General features: G+C 37.2%; 1 protein-coding gene and 1 long non-coding RNA gene across 3 annotated transcripts in view; one reads left to right on the top strand and one right to left on the bottom strand.

Annotated features, from left to right (window-relative positions):
• Window positions 1-18,012, bottom strand: part of alien (COP9 signalosome complex subunit 2 alien) — a 106,520-nt gene that overhangs the window by 18,179 nt on the left and 70,329 nt on the right. For both annotated transcript variants that reach the window (XM_072298083.1, XM_019052856.2), the window contains exons 6-7: window positions 14,563-14,701; window positions 5,819-6,009 (exon numbers count right to left, since the gene is read on the bottom strand). In XM_072298083.1, coding sequence (XP_072154184.1) covers window positions 5,819-6,009; window positions 14,563-14,701 — 330 coding nt within the window. The remainder of the gene's footprint in view (window positions 1-5,818; window positions 6,010-14,562; window positions 14,702-18,012) is intronic.
• LOC140224250 (uncharacterized) lies at window positions 6,017-11,305 on the top strand. The gene is made up of 2 exons (XR_011899554.1): window positions 6,017-8,515; window positions 9,078-11,305. It is a non-coding gene; the product is annotated as an uncharacterized lncRNA (long non-coding RNA).

Consider the following 18,012-nt stretch of genomic DNA (forward strand, 5'->3'; position numbering starts at 1 on the left):
GTCAGTGTGCTTGGATCGAATTTTGCAGTTGCTAGATGAACCACTAGTGGATCCCAAGAACTAATATCCACCTTCAAAGCATTCAGTGATTGTACCGCCTGATTAATTTTGTTGTGTATATTTTCTAAGTCTTTTGCTGTCAATGTTTCCTTTTTCTTACGAAAACATGTGGGGAAACCAAGATTGACGATCGCTTCGCAATGATTACGTATTATTATTTTTTTATTTTCGAATTCATCTCTCAAAGTTTGAATCGCAACTAAATAATTTGCTTCCGTAAAGTCGATGCTTCTGATCAAAGAGAGGGCTTTTCCTGATAAAGACGACCGTAAATAATGAAATTTGATGATCTCCGTTAAGTTCATGTTTTAATGAACTAGAGAATTGAACATTTGGAAAAACGAAGGCCATTGCTTATAAGCTCCAAAAAGGGTCGGTAATTCTGGTGGTTTTAACTTAGTTTTCAAAGCTGTTGTGGGTTTGGCTACTGGAAACACACTTGGTTGCGTCTCCAATAGTTCTTTAGCTTGTCCAACCGTTTCATAGTAAGTGCTTCCAAACTTATCGAAGTTATCTCCATCAACATAACTATTATCAATATTTGTAATTTCACGCAAAATTTTGAAATAATGTGGCAACAATGCTGCTGATTCATCATACCGTGCTTTTATTGCTGATAGTGAGGAAACATCACCTTCCACAGATTTCTTAAAATTAAACAGCTAACGCTCCAATTGTTCTTTTGAGGTTAATAATTCATTTAACTTTTCATGATGAGCAGGAGTGGAAAGCGTTGGTCTGATTTGGGAATTAGATGCCTTCGCAGTTTTTGATTTCTTCATTATTTTTATTATTTTTCATTTTTTTTTTTTTTTTTTTTAAGAACCGCACTTAACCGCTTTTAACCGCATTACGAATCAAAAAATGGATTTACACAATTTTCATCAATCCATCATCAAGCTCGCCTGGCAACAATGTACCTAGCAATGCGTTTTTTTTTTTAAAAAAATTTTCGTTCCTGTCGAGACACCCCCTCTGTACTATCGATTGAGAAGCCTAGGCCCAGGTCTTACACAAGTATCGCAAGGATATGAATGGAGGCGAAAATACCGCTCACTGCGATCTTATTTCTATCCAAGCTTAATTCATGAGTTCACATCGGGAATGGAGGCGAAAATATCGCTCACTAAATTCTCTATGATGTAGCTTTTAAGCTCTCAGTTTGTATGTGTGCGACAATATCGCTCACTGCATTTATATTATTATCGAATGGAGGCCAAAACCGCTCACTGCATTCTCAATAATAAATTAGTAAGAAATGCCCTTGTCAAAGTGTTAAACGCAACGTCTTCTTTTTCTCTCTTTTTTTTTTAGGTTATCTCAAGTACAAACATTTCATCTTCACTCTAATTCCTTATTATTATTTTTTTTAATTTGACAAGAGATTTCGAGTACATAATCACATCAAGGTCACCAAATGAAGCTATTTTCAATAGCTATACTAATCAATAACTAAAACAATCTCAAATACGGGAGGAAAACAAACTGGATCGCAATACCTTATATATTTTTAGCACAAAGACAACAGCAGGGAGAAGTAACTAGGCAACTAAAAACTGTACAATGTTGTAGACACTAGACACATCATAAACTTAATCTTGGATTCCAGACGCTTCTCTTGATGGGGGGGGGGGGGGGGGGGTTATGCCTTCATTTATGAAGTTTACGACTATATTTACAAAGAAATGGAGACCCCTTGCGCTTGCCTTGTTCCTTTGATGAATATTTAAAAAAATGCAACCTTCTGCCTGTCACATTTGGCAGCCATCTTTGATTTGGAGCGCCCTCTTTGACTGGGGGGCCTTGTGGAGTTCATTTATGAAATCTACGATCAAAATTACATATGAAATGATACCTCACATGAGACAGAATGAGAATTTTTAAATACCGATTTCCCAGACCTCATTACGGCCGCCATTTTCACTTTTGAGCACTTTGAGGGGTGTTCCGGGGGGGGGGGGGGGCGACCATTTTTAACTTTTAGGAAGTCGTTCAGGGGGACCTACTGATGATGATTACATAGGGAAAGTTTGTTACGCAATTTTTTCCGGTCAAACGGCATTTCTCCCTTACTATTGTAGGACGATCCTGCTTCTCGAGCTGTACACTTTTTGGAGGATTGTGCAAAATAGTTGGAATTTTTTTTGAAACTGAGGAAGTTCTGATGACATCTGCATCCTCAACACTTGCCTACAGTTCATTTACACCCTGTTTCGACTTATTTTCGTGAAAAATGAGTCTTTTAAACCGCTACTTTGTAAGACCTCGGAAATTCTGAGGACTAAAAAAATAAAAACGGAGGTGAGTTTTTCTAGCTCAATTTTATTTTTATCGTTTACAAAGACGTCTTACTAGAGTAAAATTTCATCCTCTGCAACTTGAGTTATGTGGCATTTTTCTTGTAAACGCACGATTTCAGCGTAAAATCGAGTTTTTTGTACGAAATCGAGGTCTAAACCTAAATATCGTAATTTCATCACAAAATTGACCTTTGGTACTATTTATAATGGTTGAAATTGACCCAAATTATGGCAAACATGCTTTCTTACCAAACGTCATCGATTGCCGCCTGGAGAGCGGAACATTTCAGACTTTCATTTTTTTTGACGCACCCTAGGGGAGCCCTTGATGACCATCATTAGCCCTATCTCGATAGTGTATTTATCCTGCTGTACCATTTAGGATATACATGAATGTAGTTCATAATTTGCCACTATTTGCCCTGAATTTGTTTTGAAATTATGACGAATGCTGTCTTCTTTGTTGACTGAATAATTGTCACTGACTATGGTACGATTGTAAAATAAATCGAAATAAGGTGTTATTTCAAAATATGTTATCCGTTTTCTCCATCATCAAAATGCCTATCGTGATAAAAATGTTTAAATCATGTCGCAGACCAAAATATATTTTAAAACGTAGGTAGTAAAACTTTTACTAAGAAGTTTGCTTAGTTTTCAAAGCCTCTTGAATTCTCATAAAACAAGATCTTCTGGAGTGTAGCAAGTCAAAAAGTGACTGATTGACACAGTTTAGAGTTGGTTTAATGTACTCCTCCATGATGTTCAGCATTATTTTTATTGAAGGGGAAAAATGATTTGGTTTCTTTGAATAATCAACACAATGGACCACTAGACAAGGTACGAATTAAAGGATTCTAATACATGTTTCTTAATTAAAATTTCAGGCAGAACACGATTCACGCAACGAAAATAACTGTAACCAACTCTTAACGAAGATATTGAGTTTTAATTTCACATTGGTTACAAGGAATTTGAACTGCCCGCTCACAAGAAACTCAAAGCTCTACGCGAGTCAAATCGCGCACTACAACGGTTTCAGCAATCTTCTCAATCTAGCAATGTTCATTTCCCACCATGTGTTGTTCATTTGTTCAAACTATAAGCAATTTGCTATAGCTGAGCCAAAGCGTCAAGATTGAGGTTGCCAGATTTTTATATCGCAGAGACTGTCATGATAAAACGTTTAGCGCGAGATGTGAATCAAGTAGAGCATTGAGTTTTCATGAGCGGGTGGTTTGAATTAACGCATTGAGAATTATTGAATATCTTCGTAAGGAGTTGATTTCGGTAATTTTCGTTGTGTGCATCGTGTTCTACGTGAAATTATGGTTAGGCAGCATGAATCAGAATGCTGAAATTCGTACCTTGTCTAGTGGTCCATTGGTGTTACCATGGAAACTATACAGGGTGTCCCGAAAGTCCCTTCCACCCCCTCTAAAATTTTACCTAATTAATATTTTAAAACGAAACTTTACGGATGTTCATCGATCAATGTTAGCTACTTTTGGGGCCCCCCCCCCCGTGGGGAGGGGCTGCGGACCCCAACTTTTTTTTCCAAATAGCAATCCCCCTTTGTGACACATCGATCAAAAGAGGATAAATAAAAGAAAATTTTTGGCGCAAACCGCAAGTCAAAATCTTAATTTTTGACAAAATGGCGGCCGGTCAAAGTTCAAAATCATGAAAATTTGACATGTCCATTTTTTGGACGGATTGGGACGAAAACTGGTAACCGACGGTTTTTTGGGACGAGGAAAAAGATTTTGGCATTAGTTTTCTGGACATCCTGTCATTCTCAAAATGGTGGCGGTCAAAATGGCGACCAGGAGCGGTAAGGGAATATTTAGGCTGTTTATCGGTGGATTTGCATGAAACTTTGCATTGGAGGTATTTAGGCATGATAAAAACGAATTTCTCATTGGATATTTTAAATTCTGAATAACTACAAAATAGCGCCCGAAAAATGGTGGAAACTTGGAATTACATACGTTTGCGGTTGGATTCTCATGAACTTGGGGTTTTGTTGGTTTCTGGTTCGACACGAATGGCTTCTAGCTTTAAATTTTTAAAATGTCAGACACTTTCAAAATGGCGGCCGAGTTTCATGCGAATCCAACCGTAAACGTCTGTAATTCCAAGTTTCCATTATTTTTCCGGCGCCACTTTGAAGTTCTTCAGAATTTCAAAAATCCAATGAGCGATTCGTTTTTCTCATGCCTAAATACCCCCCAATGCAACGTTTCATGCAAATCCACCGATAAACAGCCTAAATATTCCCTTACCGCTCCAGGTCGCCATTTTGACCGCCGCCATTTTGAGAAGGACAGGATGTCCGGAAAATTAATGCCAGAATCGTTTTCCTCGTCCCAAAAAAACCGTCGGGTACCATTTTTCGTCGCAATCCGTCAAAAAAACGGAGATGTCAAATTTCCATTATTTTGAACTTCGATCGGCCGCCATTTTGGCAAAAATTAAGATTTTGACTTGCGGTTTGCGCCAAAAAATTTTGTTTTTTATCCTTTTTTGATTGATGTGTCACAAAAGGGGAGCTGCTATTTGAAAAAAAAATTTGGGGTCCGCAGCCCCTCCCCACGGGGGGGGGGCCCCAAAAGTAGCTAACATTGATCGATGAACATCCCCAAAGTTTCGTTTTAAAATATTAATTAGGTAAAATTTTAGAGGGGGGAAGGGACTTTTGGGACACCCTGTATGAACAAATTTCTTTATTGGTTTTCTCAACTTTTTTTAAAATTTGTTTTTGTTCTAGTTTTGGGGCACGCTTTTGTCCAACGCACACTAGAGTATCGACCGTGTTTCATTCGTAATGAGTGGAATCTATAAAAGGGCCACAATAGACTAAATGATTCATTATTGTTTAGAATTTGGTTTATGGGAGATGCTCATTTTTAAATGAGGATTTCTTATGAAGAAGGCAATTTAGACCAGAGTGTAGTAGAGGGAGTAGCTAACAATCATGAATCTTCACTCAGCTCTACGTGAAAAATGATAAAAGGAGATTTGAAAAAAATCAAGAAGCTGAGTCGTCTGATGAGGAAAACCAACTTTCATTCAATTAACTGAATTAAGGTTTGATTTCACATTTTTTCTGAATACACGATCTAAATTATACTTCTTTTTTTCTTTTTTCCCTCAAAGAAAAAAAATTTTGGAGGGATGAACTGAAGACATTACTTTCAAAACCAAATCATATATGTAATTAGTCACGACTCACGAGTCATCAGTTGTCTAGTTTTTATTAACAGCTCTTCACAAGGTCTTGTTTATTGTTTTAAAGGTATCTAGGAGATCTTTAAAACCACACAAACTGCAATTTGATAGCTAATAATATTTGCTAAGAAAAGACAGGTAATCAGCTTTGTAGACAGCCTCACTGGATGATAGAAATAAAATGAAAATGATAACGCTCTTTTCTGAAGCTTGCGGGAGAGTATTACCTTCTATGTGTTCCTTAATAAATGGATCATCCATGATGTTCCTCCGGTGTTGCTTGATGATACTTTCAAATTCATTGATATCATTATTTTGATAGGAAGAGACTAAATTAGTCATTGCTAGGATTTCAGGATCATTTTTATACGGCTTGGCTTCCTGAGAGTCGAATGGATTGATGCCTGACTTCATTAACCTAAAAATAGAAAAAATGATGGTAAGTATATTATTACACCTCAAGCTAAAGATATAAAAATCTATAAATACATATATGTATGGATAAAATTATTCGTAGCACGACATGATATAAACGATGACACAAAAGTTGGGATAAAAGCTGTAAAAACACACACATATGTATAAAAACCGTACGTTGTGGGCCGAAGCAACTAACCCCCTCCTCAGCGGCTAAAACATCAATTATGCATGTTATACATGCCTGAGCTGAACACTCTCCTCTCTCAGTTTAGTACTGGAACTCAATAGAGTTAAAAAAATTTATTTTTGACTCGAATTATAATTTTTGGAATTTCTTGGCTTTGTTTTCTCTGTGAAATGGTGTGGACCCAGCACCATTTCTCCACCTTGTTATATAAATATATATGTATATATCCTTAGAGGATTTCCTTAAATGCAGTTAATTTAAATTTGCAGTAAATACCTATACCTGTTGAAAAAAATACAAATGGACCACTGGATAGGGTAAAAAACTGAGCACTACAGCATGTTTTCTCATCGAAATTTCAGGCAGAAAACGTTGAATGCATCAAAAACTTTCAAATCAATTCAAAAAAGAAGAATAAACGTTTGTTCTTCACGTAACAAAGTGCATTTCTTGCTTGCAAAATAATCATAATTATCGTGAGCCAAATTAGGCATTGATATCAACCCCTTACATCCAGCGAATTGCTAGAATTTGGTTCCACACACATGTTCCTACTCTTCTAGTACAAGGTATTTTTTATTTTGTCCAGAAGTTAGACCACAGGGAAATTCTTCCATAGTAAAGTATACTGAAACGACTTACTGCTCAATTTGACTCTAGTGGGCCATGGTTTTTCTGCGAGCGGTTTGTGTGAATTAACAATGACAAAAACCGACATTTTCCGACTCATTATTTTTTAGAAAGTTTTGAAGTGTCCAATACATTCTCAATAAAATTTAGATGAGGAAACTTACACTGTGGATTTTAATTTCGTACCCCGTTCAATAGTCCTTCTACAGAGGCGATGCCGCCCCCCCCCCCTCACCCTGCAAATAGCCTGGGCTGCGTCAGGTGACTGCGTTACCTTCAAAAAGGTGCATACTTCCGCCTCGAGTGAACTGGTCCGCCCCTCCCGCAAAAAAGACTGTTTATAGCGGGACGGGGGCTAAAATCACTCTGGGCTTGGACGGTAAGGTTTCCGACGATTGTTTTCCTGAAAGTACATGCAATGCCGAGAATTTTTTCGCCTTGCTCGCCTTTCTGTACTTCTCTGATCCGGGCTTACAATTTTATGAAAACAGGCTCATTTTGAACTTTGCCCCAGGATAACGCGAGAGCAAAAAGTCGTTGCTACCTTCGGTTTGCGCCAAAAAGTTTCTTCATTCATTTTCATTACCTTCCCAACGATGTATTACAAAAGGGGGGTTATCATTTGAAAATTCCGAGATAGTGAGCGCCCCTCGCGGGAGGGGCGCTTTCAAAAAATTTTGGATGTGCCACAAAGTAGCTCTTATTGATCTAGAAGCATTCTCAAAATTTCGTTTTGATATATGCATGCGTTCAAAAGTTAGACAGGGGGTCGGGGACTTTCCGCTCACCCTGTATGTTAGCATTTAGTTGATCAGCCTTATACAAGTGTCACACTCAACAGTGAAATGCCAAGCACATATGAGTTACATATATACATTAAGTTGGTCTGCATTAAACGAGTATTACACTCAAAAGAGTAATGTTAAACATATACGGGTTAAACGTTGGCATTAAGTTGGTCAGTATTATTTGCTCCTGTTGCAACATTGCAAAGTTTTAAACTTCAAAATTTTGAGTTTGGAGATGACATGATGGCAAGGGCAGGGCCCCTGTCTTAATATATTGATCGGATTTTTAATTTGTTATTCTCCAGTCCGAGGTACTAATTACTTGAAAAGTTCTCATTACCTAATTTTTAGGAGTTTGGGTTGTAGCCGAGTGCTAGAAATAATGCAAAAAATGTTTTCAAAAATCACTTACATTTTATTAATAAATTTGTACTTAAGCTTTTCGAAGCAAACGCCTCATCGTTAGGGTAACAAAATTGATATCACAAAGGCCGCTGCCATACTTTAAATTTCAAGCAAGGTAACAATTGATAACAAGCTATTAGATCAGTCTTAATAATCAAAACAATGTCAATGTAGGTTTAGTGCCTGCTTCTCATCAGAGATGGCAGCACATTTTAGGTACAGGGGATTAGTTGCCATATCTACCTCTTTTTGTACATTTAATAATTCTTCCCCTCTTTTTACTGCCTTAGTTATTTCATATTTTTCTAGGACGCTAAGCATTTTTCTGTCCCTGTTTTTGTGTAGAATTTTAATTTCTTTTATCTGATGATTTTCTGTTTTGATGTGCTTTAATACGTTCGAGGATGGAAGTGTCATGTGTTCATTAACTCTACAGTTGATTGAGATTCAGTTTTTCCGATATATATTTTCTTGCATGAATTAAAATCTAAATGGTAAACGCCAGTTACATTCTTACTATTACCACTATTGCCTTTACCTTCTTTGATTTTTTCGATGACCTTCCTTATATTGTTTAGTACGCTGTTATTAGTCTTAAAAGCTGTTTTGTACTCAGTTTTTTTTAAACAATTGCTAATTTTTGAGCTAACAGGGCCAAAATAATCAATTTTTACACATTTGTCATTATTTTTGGGTTTTTTAGCCTCATTGCTGTTAGCATCAGAGTGCTGTTTTTTATGTCTCCTTAAAATTTTGTTGACAATATATTTAGGGAATCCATTAATTTTAGCAATATTCTGGATAATTCCGATTTCCTCTTGTCTATGTTTGTGGCTAAGTGGAATGGAAAACATACTTATTAGCGGCTGTAGGTTTACGAAATATTTTGAATTGGATGAGGTTATCCTTGTCGACAATTACAGTAAGATCTAAGAAATTAATTTGGTTATTACTCATATGTTCTATGGTGAATTGAATGTGTTTTGAGAGGCTATTTAGGTATTTCGGACATTGCATTACAATGTTCGCTGACTTTGACCTAATTTTTCTTTACAGCCGTTTCAACGTTACCAAGCTTCAAACTTCAAATTACGGATTTGGCGATAAAATGATGGCGTTTCGCACGATATCTTGCAGACTTTTTTCTTTATCCATGAGTAATTTTACATATTGTGTTATAACCCATGTTGTAATACACACATATAAGTCGCTCCTACAACCCACTCTGGCGTTGTGCGACACCCAAACTCCACATGTGCCTATCTTCTCAGAGGTTCTACAGCTACTGACAAATCTCTTTGTCAACACCCTATCGCCAGCCCTTTATGGGACATATCCCTTGGCTTTTTGCAGGTGGTACTCAATCAAAAACTTGTTTTAGCAATCATTTCTCCCTCATTTTTTCCACTTGTCCATACAACACTGACTTAGTACACAACACTTTCGTAATTGTTGTAAAAATTTGTCCTTTCGAAACTGCAAGATCGTCTGGTTGCCATTTTACTGATTTTGTTCTGGACATATGTACCGTATCTGGCTGTAAATTTACATGCTGGTTTTTTCATTCATTTTAGTAGCGTCCGTTTCAAAATAATGATATGCTATCAGTTGGTCCAAATGCACGCGAAAAACTAACTCTAATTTTTCTTTTGATTCGGCGTTACACGAAAACTTCACGGTCAAAAATGTAAAATTTGGAGGAATGTTACCTCCAGGATTTCTGAAGCACGGGGACATAAATAATAAATAAAAACAAGCAGTGACCTCCAACACAATCTGTCGATGGGGCGCGTCATTAACCCTCACATATGAACCTCATTGGTTTTCATTCACAGAGATTTCAAAATAAGCAAGCGGCACAACAGGAGAATTCACGATCCAACACTACGAGGTCAACGACGCACCTTGACAAGACTGTGTATTGTGAATATAGAAAGCCATTCAAACGAGTTTAAGTTTTTTGATCTGCCTCCACCAAAATCTTATCAGATTCTTGAAGAAAAGTGCTACGGAATAATTTAAAGGAAGTAAGGAAAAATTCTGTCGAAATCCTGAAAGATAAAATCGATTTAAAGGTATTTTGGGGCTAAAATACCCCAATCACCGGTAGTATAAATCCTGTTATATTATTAAAAAGAAATTGACTCGATATAAATGCAATTGCATTAAATATGTCAAGCTAGATTTTGTCAAAGCAGTTCAACCATATCCATACTTTATTCATTCATGAATTGAAAGGAAGCAATCTACATCCCGAAAATCTACCAATTTGCCGAAAAAATCGCAGAGACTTGATATACCAGGTCGATGTACCCACTCCTTGAATTTACGAATCAATTTCGTGAGTGCAAATATGTAAAAGTCAATATGCTAAAGTCATTTTGGGTGCATTTATTTTTCATGAAACAATAATAAGTAATTTCAATCCTGAAAAACCATCAATTTTCCATATAAAATCGAAAAAATCGAAATATGTCGGCTCCCTGACGTGAAAATTAGACTCTACGTGTAAAAATACTTATGGATCGATATGCTGAACAGGAACTTTGTGTGGACACAGTCGGAAGTCCGCGGCAACATCAATTCAACAGAAAAACGGCAAAATTGGATCGGATTTTAGCCACTTTGCCCGCCTCTCCTCAATACTTAGAAACCGTTCCTACTCTCCTCTCAAAATTTTTCTCAGAGCTTTGGGTTATTATCAGCTTCCATTTAAACCCCGGTTCGGTGGCCGAATCGGCTCCCAAAAAGCAAGCCATTTTTGAAGGGTTCTATGAGAAATTCGTGATATTATCGGCTCTCAAGAAATCACCCCATGGCTAAAATTGGTGGTATAAATGTTTGAGTGCTTAAAATAACTGTATTCAAGAAACTAAGGCATTAAACTATGGATTCAATTTCTTTTTAATAATATAACGGGATTTATTACCGGTGATTTAGTTATTATAGCCCCAGAATACTTTTAAAGCGCCTTTATTTTCCAGAATTTCGACGGATTTTTTTTTTTTTTTTTTTTTTGCTTAAACGACTCAAGAGACACTGTAGTTAAAAATATAAAAAAATTTCTATTTGGACGTATGAAAAATGTTTACTCGTTCAAGCACACTGTGTATCGTTTGGAGTATTGCTGCTATTCGACCATTGTCTTCAGGTCAAAATTCTTACAAGGAAGCCTCTTGCAAGATGCGAATTTTCTGTAATTTCTCCCAATTTTTTCTCCATTATATAATTGAATTGCTTATCAAATTCCGAGGTCAATTACAAATATATTTAATTGTAATTTATACATTTCTTTTTTTCCCCTTCATTTCATTTTCTGTATGGAGAAGTTTTGTTGATTTCTTCAGATTTCGAATTCTGTAACTTCTCTTCTATTTGGCCGATTTTTATGAATGAGGCCTCTTTTCATTCGTGTATTAATGGAGAGTAAGGAAAAAAGTGCTAAATACACGCGCAACAATTTTGTTTTATTTAATTGGATGAATCCTAGCGTGACTGTGAAATGGTTAATCAAGCGTAAGTAATAGGGTGAGGGTCTCGGCGCGGCGGCCGCCGGGGCATTGTTCCTCTCGAGAAGTCGACGCAGTGGTCAGGCGCGTGGGGGAGAGAGGGGTAAGAGGATTACTATACGTGCAAGTAGCTTCCTGTATGAGCCGCGTTTAGCAAATGGTCTAATAAGTCTCGAGGCTCATCACAGATTGCACTTACGGCTGCTCTGGCTGGCCCTGGCTATCACAACAGTGGTACCAAAGAAAAGCATAACAGGGCCGTAGAGATCTGTCGAAACAACGTTTTAAACAAAACGGAGGAGTGAAATTCTCATTCGATGATTGCTGAACTGCTCAGCCATCCTTGAATCAGTTCGTTTGCTTTTCTTGTATATGCATATTTTAAATTAGCGCGGAGCAGTCTTCAGCAGTCAACTTCCATTTAAACTCCGTTCAGGAGCACCGTGTTGGGGTCATTCCATGCCAACTGGCGCCACTTTGAAAAAGTGACCCCCTCAGAACTTCATGAAATTTAGCATACTTTGTGTGCATACACAGCTTTGTAAAAGTCCAACTTTAAGTTGATTTGACCACCCAATGGGCTTTTAATAGGCACTGAAAGTTGGCCGTTTTTGAGGGATGCTACCACTTTACTGATTTGTAACTTCGGAGCGGCTCATGCAAAATCAACGGTTCTGGTGTCGTTAAAAGGCCCTGATTAAGAGTTTTTCAGACATGTCTAACAAAATTGGGCTAAACTCAAAATTTTTTCTAGCGCAAGTTTTAATTCTCAGAACGATGTAACACGAAATTGCAGCTTCCGATTTCTTTGAAAATTTCGAGATGTTTAGGACACCTTCGACTACGCGTGTGCAAAATTTCAGAAAGGAGACTCATTGGAGTCAAAAGTTACAGAAAGAAAAGGTCGGATATGCGAAACTGTGCCGTGGCTTACGCAGTCTTCAATCCCGAATTCCAGGAATGTTACTCGAACTCGGGCCGAGACAGCTGATCGCGCAATACAAATCTAGTATGCCCGTGTTACGACCCCAGTTTGGAGACTATTCCCGGGACTCGGGACTGGAGACTGCATAAGCCGCTGCACAGTTCCGCATCTCCGAACTTTCTCTCCTGTAAATTTTGACTCCACCAAGTCTACAGTCAGAAATTCTGCATACGCATAATGGAAGGTGTCGTAATTATCTCGTAAAATTTTCCAAGAAATCAAAAGGTCCAATTTTGAGTTATATCATATTGAAAATTAAAATTTGCACTAGAAAAAATTTTGAGTGAAGCTCAATTTTGTAAGACATGTCTAAAAAGCATTTTCTCAGGGCTTCTTTACGACACTAGAGTGGCTTCTTTTCCTAAATGGGAGCGCTGGCGGGGGGGGGGGGGGGGGTGGAAGTCAAAACCTGTGGACCTCAATATCTCTCGAACTAAAAAAGGTATCGAAGTCAGGTTTGGACGAAAAATCGTCTAGAATTGCATACTTCAAGAATCTAAAGGTCAAAATCCCGAAATCACATTTTCATGTGAACAAATCTGCTTTTTTCAGTTTTTGAGTCAAGAAAATTTTTTTTCAACAAAGGATACACAAAGTACTCAATTTTATATGTGAACCAAAACCAGTGTTGTAAATTGTTCGTCTTTTTTGCATCCAACGAGTCCAAAGGGTTCAAAAGTTATGGACGATTGAGGTCTCCGCTCTACGCGAGCCGACCGATTTTCGCGCGCCAAACTATGGTTCCAAGGCCGGATTTGGGGGATAATGAATCAGATTAAATGTTCAAACCATGCAAAATGCATTTTTAGGGATTCTTGAGGGTCGCTGAGTTTAGAAATTACAGATATCTCCAAAAAATTAACTTCTTTAGAATTGCAGCTTCGGAACACTTTTTCAAAGGCCCACGGAGCGTTGACCGGCCGGCCATTCAGTGGGCCTCTAAAGATGCGCTGCGGAAAAAGGTGAATTTTTTTGAAGTGTCTGTAATTTCTGAACTCACCAATCCTCAAGAATCCCTAAAAATATATTTTGCACGGTTTGAACATTTAATCTGATTCATTAACACCTAAATCTGACTTTGGAACCATAGTTTGGCGCGCGAAAATCAGTCGGCTCGCGTAGAGTGGAAACCTCAATCGTCCATAACTCTTGAACCCTTTGGTTCCCCAGCTTAATAGACCACTCGTTGGATACAAAGAAGACGAAAAATTTAAAACACTGCTTTTGGTTCAAATAAAAAATTGAGTACTTTGTGTATCCTTTGTTTAAAAGAAATTATTTTGACTCAAAAACTGAAAAAACAGATATGTTAACTTCAAAATGTGAGATCGGGATTTTGACTTTTAGATTCTTTAGGTATGTAATTTTAAACGATTTTTCGTCCATACCGGTCCTCGATATCTTTCTTCATTCGAGAGATATCGAAGTTTACAGGTTTTGACTTCAAACCCCTTCCCCCCCAACCCCCCCAAAAAAAAATTTTTTGGGGTCTGAAAATTTAGGAAAAGAAGCGCACAAGTATGACTTATCAGTAGACAAAGTTTGAGGAAATTTCAGGGGGGGGGGGGGCGAAAAAAGCCGTTTTTACATCAAGCTCTTTCATGAAATTCTTAGGGGGTCACATTTTCACAGTGGCACCGGTTGACATGGAATGACTCGTTGGAGTTCGTTGCCCACCCACAGGGGCTCCTCCCAAACATTTTAGAAGACCAAAAGGTAGCTCCCTTTGACCTAGGAAAGTACCCCAAGTTTCAAATCTTCACATCAATTAGATAAAAAGTTAGAGGGGGTAGAAGGGACTCCTAGATGACCATGTATGCTTGCACAGTAGTAAATAGGGCAAAGGATGTACAACATGTTACAGGGCCACGGCATGGAATGTATGCGAGAGATTTGATGGGGATTTCTGATTGTCCATCAAAAATATTGACATGATGGATGAATAAGTTGTTACCAGTTTGGTAGCTCATATGAGTGGCCATGACAGGTTCATTTAAGACGCCGACGCAAAGAAAAGTTGGAGACTTGAAATTTGTTTGATACTTACATATTGGCTAAAACAAGGTATTTCAAGCATGTTGTCCTTCTAGGACTTCCAGATTCATCATAATTTTTAAAGGCTTCAAAGAAATCAGTATGGGCTTTTTCAAACTCACCCTCTCTTAAGTGCATTTTACCACCACATTCTGAAAAAGAAATGCGATATTGTTGACAATTCTCATGCAGTCAAGTGAAGATTAAGTCCTTGAATTCAGTGCTGTCTCATCTCCAAAACTCTGTGTTCATGATCAGAACACTATCCAATAGAGCGGAGTGGTACAGCATTTTTTTTTGAACCCCGATCACAGGTAGTGAAAAAAAGTTGCCTCCTGACACCAAATGGACGAGGGAAAAATCCTGGCTCTATAGGATAACACTTTCATCGAAAACGTGGGGCTCGAATTCTCATAATCTCAACTTTTCGTTTTTACAGTGTTTTTTTTTCTAAGATAATTTATAGATGATTGAAAAGAAACACCTGATACGCATAATACATGATTTTGTAGATAATTTGAGTCAGAGAATCAATTTTTGTGATCGAAGAATCGATATGCTGACACACTCGTCAAAATCAGACCATAGGTGATGCATTGTCTGAGTGAACGCAATTTCTTAGCTAGTCACACTCTCCCTACTCTAATTTTATCTTTTTTCCTGATAGTTTCTCTCTTTTGTACTCTATCAATAAAATTTCATATTTTCCTTGTTACGTATGTCGAATAATAAGTGCAGCAAAGAGCCTCCCAAAAAGTGGTCCCTTTTTTGAAACCCAGGGATTTCATTTGTAGATGGCCTAAATGAAACCTTATGATGAGGAAAGCCTCCGGTAAAAATTTTAGCTGGAGTACATGTCTAGTTTCCCAGATACAGCGTTGCAAAATTTGCACACTTGGGTCTTAAAAATTTTCATATTTTTATCAGGGTGTCTACCAGTTATAAAAAACCAAAATTTGGGACTTTAAGGGGTGTTTTTCTAAAGAAAATCGGGGACTTTTTCCCCCGAAATAGTAAGAGAAATGGAGCTAGTTAGAGCGTTGAAAGGCATGTATATTTTATACGACTAATTTTACAAGTCATGCTGAACTGATGAACGCATATGAAAAACCAAGCAACATTTCAGTTTTTTTATTCCTGGTCATACCGCGCCACCACGGGTGGCCAGAAAATTTGAAATGCCGGTGTTTAGGATGATTTTTGTCATTTGTTGGGGGATCAGAACAAGAAAATTGGGGACTTTCCGGGATATCAGGGACACCCTTCCAAAATCGGGGATAACCGGGGACATAGGGGACTTTTGGGGACTGGTAGACACCCTGTTTATGGATTTCTTTCAATAAACCAACTTCAAGGAACTTTACAATACTAACACACAGCGAAATTAAAAAACTATGATGTAAAAAGTCTCCATCAAAAGTTTTGACTCATGGATAAGGGTAATGTAGCATCGCGTCCATGATATTGGACTCCATGCTCAGCTATGTATGTTCGGTTGCTCATCACGTCCAAGATCTTGGACTCCATACTCACTTTAACTACGGATAATTTTTTCGAAAAATCGAAGTGAGTATAGCGTCCAAAATTATAGGATGCAGGTATTCTCGGACAATACACGAGCATAGGGTCCAAGAATGTATTAGGACAATTTTTGTGAAATAAAGGCGAAAAAATATGTCCTCGAAAAAAATTGTGATTGCTTGGGTTAGGTTAGGTTAGGTAAGGTTAGGTTAGGTTAAGTTAGTTAAAGTTAGATTAGATAAGCGAAGTATACGATGTTCTATTATGAGGAACTTTAAAACCAAGGGAGGTTTGCTTGATTTTGGACTCCATGCTCAAGCAAAGAAGTGAGAAGTTTAGCGATGAGCATGGAGTCCAAGATCTTGAACGAGATGAACAGGCACGTATATCAAGGGTGGGCATGGAGTCCAATATCTTGGACGCGATGCTACATAATCTGGATAAGCCTTGTCTTAGCAGTACAACGTTGCAAAGTTTACATTTTTGAGCTTTAATAATACTCATTTGTTAAAGTTTCTTTTTCACAAACTGATTTCCATGAAATACTGTGTTTTAGGGCATTAAATCAACAATTAACGATACTTGTGGATGCACAGTATCATTTATATCAGGATACAATAATACAGTGCTGCAAAGTTTACATCTTTAATCTATAAAAATGTCTATTTTCTGCTGTTTTTTTCACTGGAGACAAGATAGAAAAAGTGTCGATGGTTCATATGTGAGGCAAAATAAGGGGTACTTTTGTTAATCCTAAGGCGACATTTGGTATTAAAAACTACACTGTTGCCAATTTCATTTAGTTTTCTTTTAACATTCGATCATAAAGTGAGTTTAAGTTTAAAATACGGATATTTCCAATAATTACCTAATTTCAAAATGTAATCCAAGTGAATTTATGGAGTACAACGGATGACTCAGCATCAGCGTTGCTTTCAAAATCAAAAACTTCTGCTTGCCTTATTTGACTTTCTTGCCAATTTAACTTTTTATTAGGTAGAATGAAAAAACAAATGTTGCGAATGGAAACCTTCAAGTTCTCTCAGTAGAAATAAATCTTAATTTAGACCATACATACATTGTGCCTTGGAGAACGAATTATGTTGAACGTTAACAATAAATCTTAATGAAATTAAATACATTTAAAAACGATTAAATAAATTAAAGAATAAAAAAATTATTTAAAAAATAAACAAAATTATTAAAGGATTGCAATCTTCTCAGGCGATTTTTGCAAAAACGGTGCATCGTGGAGAGTTGACGCACGATAACTTTTGATCAGCATCATTAGGAGAATCGAATGCAATAAAAAAATTAAAAATCCATCGTGGTGCACTTTTCCATAAGAGGTGTGCGAAATTCTTCACGAAAAAATCTATTTTTTAGACAAAGTATCAAAAATAATCGATATTTAAATTCGATATATCGATTTTACGACCACAAAAATCGATTCTCTGTCTCAAATTATCCACTAAATCATATATGGTGCATATCAGCTGTGTCTTTTCAATCATCTTTAAATTATCTTGGGAAAAAACCGTGGTAAAAATTAAATTTTGAGATCATGAGACTTTGAGCCTTATGTTTTCGATGAAAGCGTTATCTTATATAGAGCCAGGATTTTTTCCTTGTCTATTGAATGCCAAGAGGCAACTTTTTGCACTACTTGTCATTGGAAATCGAAAAAAATATATTGTCCCTCCACCCTACTATCCAATTCTTTCTTTCTTTTAGGTCAGTAAACTAAGGGGATGAACTTTGAGGAAAGTTACTTCTATTATTTTTATTCTTTCTTTCAAATTTGGACTCATACAATTTTGTATCTTTTGACACATATTATGGAATTGGGATATTTTGCATGCTCTTAAAAATTAGTCTTCAAAACAACCCTACCTTTTGTCACAGATGAGCTCCTTCACTCAAAGAATTTCTCGGGAGAAGA

Source organism: Bemisia tabaci, chromosome 1 (assembly GCF_918797505.1).
Source record: "Bemisia tabaci chromosome 1, PGI_BMITA_v3".
Lineage (NCBI taxonomy): Eukaryota > Metazoa > Arthropoda > Insecta > Hemiptera > Aleyrodidae > Bemisia > Bemisia tabaci.